At 35.9% G+C, this 9049-nt stretch overlaps 1 protein-coding gene across 1 annotated transcript in view; it reads left to right on the plus strand.

The window, feature by feature from the left end:
• The window catches only part of LOC107742557 (envoplakin-like), a 14346-nt gene extending 6041 nt beyond the window's left edge, over positions 1–8305 (plus strand). The window contains exons 3-10 of the mRNA XM_016555577.1: positions 1391–1569; positions 1652–1790; positions 2108–2301; positions 2437–2587; positions 2676–2759; positions 4484–4591; positions 4674–4766; positions 4938–8305. Coding sequence (XP_016411063.1) covers positions 1391–1569; positions 1652–1790; positions 2108–2301; positions 2437–2587; positions 2676–2759; positions 4484–4591; positions 4674–4766; positions 4938–8279 — 4290 coding nt within the window. The 3' untranslated portion in view covers positions 8280–8305. The remainder of the gene's footprint in view (positions 1–1390; positions 1570–1651; positions 1791–2107; positions 2302–2436; positions 2588–2675; positions 2760–4483; positions 4592–4673; positions 4767–4937) is intronic.
• Positions 8306–9049: the final 744 nt, after the last annotated feature.

Here is a 9049-nt window from a genome sequence, read left to right on the forward strand (position 1 = left end):
CTGCTCCAAGAGCTGAGGAGAACTCCAAAGCTGTAGAACTAGCTAGCCGCCTAAACCAAATGGATAAAGATCTAGCTCAAGTTGAGATGGACACTCTGAGCAGTCTAAGAGCCCCACTGAACCGCACTGATCCTGCCACAGACCTCACTAAACGTCTGAAGGAGCAAGAGGTGAGACATGCTTTAGATATCTAACTAGAAGTAAACTGTATTAAAAATTATGGTATGCAATAAAACCGATATAAGGTTGATTTCATGGCTGTCAACCTTAATCCAAAGCAGTGGTTCTCAACCCTGTTCAATCAAACACATCTGATTTAGGTCATCAGCACATTACTAGAAACTCCAAGGCCTGAAATGGATGTGTCAGACAAAGCAGACATTCAAAATGTGCAGTGTTATGTGGCCTCAGGAACAGAGTTTAAAACCACTGCTCTAAAGCAATGGTTTTTAGAAAAAAATTGTCAGTGGAACAAAGGCACCACACTGATAAAAATGATTTTGTGGTGAAGTAAATAATACAGAAAAACAAATTTAATTTGTACATTAAATAATTTAGTTCAGGCAAGAATAAAAAAATTTTAAAAAAACTGTAAATTCATTATTAGTACTCAGTTTAATCTTGTAGAATTTAAAATGTGAAGTTATAAGTATATTTTACTTGGAATTGTTTGTTATTTTTACAAAGATTGTTTAAGTAAATATCAAAGTCATAATCCTGTTGTTCCCATCATGCACTTGGGCATGAATAATTAATAAGGTAAAAAATTGTTTTCTCTTTTTGAGATGTATTGACACTGTTTTATGGTTGCTTTTGTTTTTAGGTTTAGTTACTTGCTGTTTTGTGACATCTAGAGTTCATTTTCTACTCAAAATGACCCATTCATACTCAAAAACTATTCACTGATTGTTACTGTCATTGTGTATCATGTGCCAAGTATTGAGGTCTCTGTGTTCATTTGGTTAATAACTTCACTTTGAGTCAACATATTACCTTAAAAAGAATAAGGAGCTGTCTACTTGCTTACGTACATGTTCGTAAGTGAACCACATGCTTTAATGACATGTTTATTTTCTTCAGTGCTATGTTGTTTGAGTAAAGTTTACAAACCGTGACTGAGCGAAATGTACTTGAGTATTGCAGGGTAAACTTAAAATAATTAAGTAAAAATGATTCATCAAACTCTAACTGGCCATATTAAATTTACTTATTTCCTTTGCTAATTTTATATAACTCAGTTAAGAAGATTTTATTTAATTCCATACTTAAATTTTACTTTAAAAAAATGCTTGCAAAAACTTGCAAAACAGAAATTAAGTAACTTTTACTTATTGTTTTATTTTTATTTTTTTCAGTTTAACATTATTTTAGATTATTATTCTCTAAACAGAGAACAACTGCAGCTCTCCAGCAGTTGGAAAAACAGAGGGCTGCAGCCCAAAAGGACCTGGAACCTTTACTTTCAAAGGACATTAATGGGCCAACCTCTTCCACTCTACCTCAAAAACTCAGTGATGCCAAAAACAAACAAGACAGTCTAGCTGCTCTCATTGATCTCTACAGAAAGAAGTATGTATAATTAAAAATGTATTAATATAGGAAATTATAGAATTCTAGATGTTTCAACTCTGTTGCCTCTTTTTAACATTAGAGCAAATGCTTCTATGGTATTGGAGAGACAGCTGAGGAAGATGGACAGCACTGTCTCAGGATTTGAGAAACAGCTCAGTGATGATGGTGCCATCCCAGACAAACCTAGTGCCATTCAAATCCATACACAGGAGATTCAGGTAAAGACATACTTCATCTTTAATTTACTAGGATGTATTCCCATTACGACTTCATGTCTTCCTTCTCTGTGAATCATTTACCTGGGTTACATAACCACAGCTATGACATTAAAATATTCCTAGATTTTCTTACTTTTTTTTTTTTTTTTTTAACTCAGTGTTTTTTTTACACATAAAAAAGTTATATAAAATATTTGGGACCTGTGCCTTAGAACAAAGTTATTTGGTTTTGGAGACTGCATCTCAGGTAATGCCATGGCACATAACAAATGCTTGAATCGTATGCATACTAACAAAATATCCTGTCTTTCATCCAGGGTTTGAGAAAAGATGTTGCTGGAACTCAAAGTGAGATGCAAAAGCTTAGCGAGGAACTAGAGGCACTTAAGAAGTTATGCAGTTCACTTCAGCAGGGTCACCAGGAGTACTGTCCTGATATACGCCGACAGGAAGCAGAAATTAAGAATCTTCAAAGCCGATATGCCAATGTGAGCAACCAGCTGAATGAAAGGTAAGTTCTACTCATGCTTAAAAATGTATGTAAAAAGGCAAAAATTAATCTAAAATAATATTTTATTCTAAACTGTTTAAAGTTGTTGTTGCTTCAGTATAATGTTGTCTTAAAAATGTCTTTATATTTCCTGAGAGAGAGGCTTTTGCAAGAGGCTAACACAAAACACCAGGACTTCCAGAATGTGAGCCAATCACTGAGCTCCTTCTTATATAATCTACCTAACAACAAGATTAACCCCACAGATGATTTGTCTCAAGTCAATGCAAAGCAGAACTCTCAGAAGGTTAGATTTGTAGACTATATCAGATTACATAAAAATAAATGATAGAAAAAAAAGTACAATTCTCAATGTGATTTTCTTTTCTCAAAAGAGGGTGATAGAGGATATACAGAGGAAAGGCAATGACATGGACAGGGTGGTTGATCTCTCCAAGGACCTCCAGAATTCTCTAAAAGTAAGTTAAATATTTGAGCTACAGTAAATGTCTTAATCCAGAATTACACACCAAATATAAATTTTTATTTATATGGGGTTATAAAACTATGACAGTGTTTTATTGCCATGAAAAAAAGAAATCAAATAAATCTAAGATTAAGAGATTATAGTTATAATTTTTTGAGAATAAGGTCAAAATTATGAGAATAAAGTTGTGAGATTAAGTCGAAAAGTATTTTAGAATGAAGTTGAAGCATTATGAAATTAAAGTGGTAATATTTTGTGAATGAAGTTGTAGCATTATGAGATTAAAGTGGTAATATTTTGAGAATGAAGTCAAAATTACAAGAATAAATTTGTAGCAATACAAGATTAATCAACATAATATTTTGAGAATTTTGAGAAGTATATAAAGGTGCATCTCAATAAATTAGAATGTCGTGGAAAAGTTAAGGTTAGATTTGTAGACTATATCAGATTACATAAAAATAAATGATAGAAAAAAAAGTACAATTCTCAATGTGATTTTCTTTTCTCAAAAGAGGGTGATAGAGGATATACAGAGGAAAGGCAATGACATGGACAGGGTGGTTGATCTCTCCAAGGACCTCCAGAATTCTCTAAAAGTAAGTTAAATATTTGAGCTACAGTAAATGTCTTAATCCAGAATTACACACCAAATATAAATTTTTATTTATATGGGGTTATAAAACTATGACAGTGTTTTATTGCCATGAAAAAAAGAAATCAAATAAATCTAAGATTAAGAGATTATAGTTATAATTTTTTGAGAATAAGGTCAAAATTATGAGAATAAAGTTGTGAGATTAAGTCGAAAAGTATTTTAGAATGAAGTTGAAGCATTATGAAATTAAAGTGGTAATATTTTGTGAATGAAGTTGTAGCATTATGAGATTAAAGTGGTAATATTTTGAGAATGAAGTCAAAATTACAAGAATAAATTTGTAGCAATACAAGATTAATCAACATAATATTTTGAGAATTTTGAGAAGTATATAAAGGTGCATCTCAATAAATTAGAATGTCGTGGAAAAGTTCATTTATTTCAGTAATTCAATTCAAATTGTGAAACTCGTGTATTAAATAAATTCAGTGCACACAGACTGAAGTAGTTTAAGTCTTTGGTTCTTTTAATTGTGATGATTTTGGCTCACATTTAACAAAAACCCGACATTCTAATTTATTGAGATGCACCTGTATTGCATATTTAAACTTAACTAATGTGAAGATTCCACCACCTACTCCACAAAAAAATTTCTGTTTTTCATGTTCAATACATGTGACAAAAGAAAGGTTGGATGCCACAGACGTTTTTTTGCAGAGTAGGTGGAATTTTCACATTAATTATTAAAGCTATTCACACAGCATACTATATTTTCAAAATGTTGTGATGTTAATCTTGTATTGCTATGACTTTATTCTCGTAATTTTGACTTTATTCTTAAAAAACTGACATTAATCTGATAAGTCTGACTTTTTCAAAATATGATGACTTTAATTTCATATTGCTATGACTTTATTCTCGTAATTTTGACCGTACTCTCAAAATGCTGTGACTTTGATCTCGTAATGTAGATGGTTTTTTTTATTTATTATTTTTGTTTTTATTTTACCATCGCACTAAAACACTCTCATAATAAAAATGTGAAAAGACTTTAATGGTACAATTTTTTTGGGATTAAACCATGTTATTAAATTGTATATTGCATTTATTTTGGGCAGGAATATGAGATGAATTGTGTTAAGTACAAAGCTACTCTTGATGACATACCTGCGATAGATGCTAAAAGACTTCACACCTCCACCCTAGCTAGCTCTGTTGCAAAACAGGTGAGATACCTAAAATGTACAACATGACATAAAATTCCTAATATCAATTAAATACTTAATTCTTTATTTTGTTGTACTACAGGAGAAGGATCTTACAAACCGTTATGCTGAGACAGCCGCTGAAAGTGAACAATTACTCAACCAGATGAACTTAGCAAAGTCCATCATGGCTGAGGTGCAAATGTTATCAACATTTTTTGTAGTTTACCAGTGATCAGAAGGGATCATTTGTATCATGTTATATTAAAATCCATTTTATCTTTGTTATGAAAATTAAAACATCCATATAAAGTGTTCAAACTAATCATCTTTGAAATATTAACTGGTCTTTCCTCCATTTACACAGAATGTGGTAAAAGTAAATGCAGTACAACAACAACAGATGCAACAAAAAGCCGCTGAGGACACTGAAGTTCTCCAGAAAGAATTAAAGGAGGAAATTGCAAACCGTACCAACGCAGAGAATAGCCTGAGCACCATCAAGAACAGATATTTATCTCTGAAGAATCGAAGAGGAGTAGAGCGAGTGGAGGAGAAGGAGGTTCTGCAGTATTACCGTGACCCAAAGCTTGAGGCCAATGTGGAGGACTTTCAAAAGAAAATTCATGAAGAAGCACTGAAACGCACCAAAACACAGAGTGAGATTGAGGTACTGTCCAGAAAGATCAATAGCCTAGAAAGTGAACTTAAGAACACCAAGCCCAAGCTAGTGACAAGAGAAGTGACAGAGGTAGAGAAAGACCCTCAGTTGGATTTAGAAGCATCAAACATTCGAGAAAACATAAGCAAATTGAGAAGTGAACTTAAAGTTAAAGATCAAGAGAAGGCTCACCTACAAACAGAGATGAAAATTTTGGAGCAAAAGAAGCAAAACATAAAGGAGAAGGTGGTGCAAAAGGAAGTAGTAAGACTGGAAAAAGATCCAGAAATGTTGAAGGCAGTTATGACATTTGAGATGGCTATCTCAGATGAAGGTGAGAGGAGCAAATCACTGAAAAGTGAAATCTCCCAAACCAGGAGCCAGATCAATACTCTTGAGAGGCTCATTCCAACTTTAGAGCCAAAAGTTGTCACCAAGGAGGTGAAAAGGGTTGAGCAGGACCCTGGACTCATAAGTGAGTCTAAAGATCTTCTGACTACAATAGAAGAAGTGAGAAATGAGAACAGAAGTCTCATTACTGAGCTTAGCAACCTTCAGTCACACCATATCCAAATACAAAGGATGAAGCCCAAAGTGGAAGTCAAAGAAATAATTAATGAGAACTTCAGGGTGTCACCTGAGACAGAGGCAGAGATGCATCGCTTGAGAAGGGAGCTTCAAGACAATAGCAGACAGTTCTCAGACTTTGAGAGACAAATTAGTCTTGTCAGAACAGAGCTGGGAGTGCTGTATGCACAGAAACCCAAAATTGAGTATAAGGAAGTAGTTCAGGAGGTTGTAAAAGAGGAAAGAAGTCCAGAGAATGTAAGAGAAATACAGAGGCTCTCCGATCAAGTATATTCCCTGCAAAAAACCTACAGTACTTTGCAGGATGAGCTTATCCGTCTTAGAAATGACAGGGATGAATGGAAGGCAGAAAAGTCAAAGGTTGAGACCAAGATTGTCACTAAAGATGTAACTAAGTATGTTGATGACCCACTTCTGGAGAAGGAGGCAGATCGTCTCAGGAGAGAGGTCCGTGAAGAAACTCAGAGGCGCAGAACTATAGAGGAAATGGTGTTTGATCTTCAGAATAAATATATTCAGCTTGAGAGACAAAAACCAGAGGACAAAGTAGTAGTGGAAGAGGTAGTGCGTCTACAAAAGGATCCAAGGCAGATCCTTGATCATGATAGGCTAGGTAGGAGTCTAGATGAAGAAGTGAAGAATCGGAGAAAATTGGAGCTAGAGGTACAGCAGATGAGAGCACTCATAGAGGACAAGGAGATAGTCATCAGGAGCAGTGATGAAAGGCAAAGAAAGATCCAGGTGGAAACTGAGCTGAGACAAATTAAATCCAGAATCCATGAGCTAGAAACTGCCCCACCTCCTATTGAAGAGAACATAGTCATAGAGGAAGTTCTGAAAGTTGAGAGGGATCCAAAACTAGATAAACTGACTAATGGTCTTCGAACAGACATAGATAAGGAGAGCAGTGACATTATGCGTTTAGAGAGAGACATCAGGAAATTAACACTGGAGATAGAAATCTTGCAGCGAGAGAAGTCGGTTGAGAAGACCATCTATAAAGACGTTGTTCGTGTAGAGAAAGATCAGGCTGTGGAAGCAGAACGGTCTCACTTTAGAGAACAATTACTTCAGAAGAAAAATGCCAGACGAGACCTTGAGGATGAAATGCACCGTCTAAATGAGAAACTGCAGCGACAAGCAAGTAAAAGAACTACCACATCTCTGGAGGAGACCAACTTGATTCATGATCAGGACAAGCTGCAACGAGAAAAAGAAAACCTCCAGAGAGAGCTGAGAACTTTGGAATCTGAAAGACAAAACATCAGCATCTCATTCCACCAGCAGAGTAGGCTGATGAATGAAAGAAATCAAATGAACAGGCAAAGAAGCATTAAAATGGAATCAGATGGTCAGAGGCTGGAAAGGGACATCCTGGATGAGAAGGACAAAATTCATAAACGAGATAACATAATCAGGGAGCTAAAGAACAGTTTGAAGAAGGAGGATTCCTCGGAGACTCGCACTAAAGAAGTCAATGTGTCTACAAAGATCAGCATCTTGGACCCTAACACTGGTAAAGACATGTCACCATATGATGCTTACATGCAAGGCTTCATTGATCGCAGCCAGTACATACAATTACAGGAACTAGAGTGTGACTGGGAGGAAATCACCACAATGGGACCTGATGGTGAGATATCTGTTTTGCAAGATCGGAAGAGTGGCAAACAGTACTCCATCAAAAATGCACTAAAAGAAGGCAGGGTGACTAAATACCAACTACAGCAGTACAAGGATGGCAAAATGCCGATCTCAGAGTTTGCTCTTCTTGTGGCTGGTGAAACAAAATCTCGGCCATACACCCCAGTTACCAGCCAACCAACTCAACAGCTTAATGAAGAGTTCCCCATTTGTGGTGTGTATGATGTACACACTGATTCATGTCGTAATGTCCGCAGTGCCACGGATCAAAAGATGATTGACACCAACACTGCACAAAAACTGCTTGAAGCACAGGCAGCCACTGGTGGCATTGTGGACATCAGCAACAGCATAAGATATTCTGTCCACAAAGCAGCTGATCGAGGTCTTATTGAGTCCAGTCAACTACAACGGTTATTAAATGCTCAAAAGGCTTTCACTGGAGTTGAGGACCCTATCACCAAAGAACGTCTGTCAGTTGGAGAGGCTGTTCAGAAAGGGTGGATGCCCAAAGAGAATGCCATGAGATATATGGAGGCACAATTTCTGACAGGCGGGTTGGTGAACCCCAACAAAGCAGGAAGAGTTAACATTGTGGATGCTGTCAGCTCCAAGATGATTGACAGCACAATGATGAGAGAGCTTCAGGAAGAGATCAACTATGCAAAGGAGCTGACTGACCCCATCACAAAGGAGAAGATCAACTACAAGCAGGCTTTGGCTCATTGCAAGACAGACCCGCTCTCAGGTCTTCCAATGCTTCCTGCTTCCTCAAAAGATTCTGCCTATTCTTCCTCATATTTTAGTCATAAATAACCACTCATAGTCTCATTGGTTTACAAAATATGTAATTCAATCAAGTTTCTGCACTGTTGACTTAATTTATCCTTGGTTATAATAATACTGTAGTATCTATCACACAGGAAAAACAGTAAAATCCTGCACCAGTTTATACCGTATTGGCCCAAATATAAGACGACCCTGATTATAAGACGACCCCCCTTTTTCCAGATGTACCTTTTGGAAAAAGGCTTTTTAAAAACCAAATCTTGTTTTTTCTCAGTAAAACACATGTTGTCTTCAATTATTTTCATATTGCATATTTTTCCTATTTTAATTTTTGTTTTGAAAGTATGGTAAAAACTGGTAAAATGTACCAACAATCACATTTAAAAAATATACACTTTTTGATATACCATTAAAAAAAAAAAAACAGGTAGCCCATCTGAATTAGGACATTTAGGCTATCCATCTAATAGTAGCCTACCAAAATCTTATTAACAGTAGAAGTTAAATCTTACTGTAGTCTTCAAATCTGGGTACTGTCTTACGTTTTAAAATCACAAAGGGAGTTTGGTGCCATCAGGCTAACGTGACAGTCACGACTCATGCAGATGTAAGGTTTTCTTTTGCCTTTGTTTTTACTTGCGATCTTTACAACGCGCATGACGTATTTCATGGCACACTCGTTTTATGCGTATTTGGCACCACCTAGTGTTGTGGGTGTATTATTGACATGTCAAAGTCTAGACCCTGAACATAAGACGACCGCGTTTTTTCAGATGTATTTCCAAGAAAAAAATATT

Source organism: Sinocyclocheilus rhinocerous, unplaced genomic scaffold, assembly GCF_001515625.1.
Source record: "Sinocyclocheilus rhinocerous isolate Xijiao unplaced genomic scaffold, SAMN03320098_v1.1 scaffold1699, whole genome shotgun sequence".
Taxonomy (NCBI): domain Eukaryota; kingdom Metazoa; phylum Chordata; class Actinopteri; order Cypriniformes; family Cyprinidae; genus Sinocyclocheilus; species Sinocyclocheilus rhinocerous.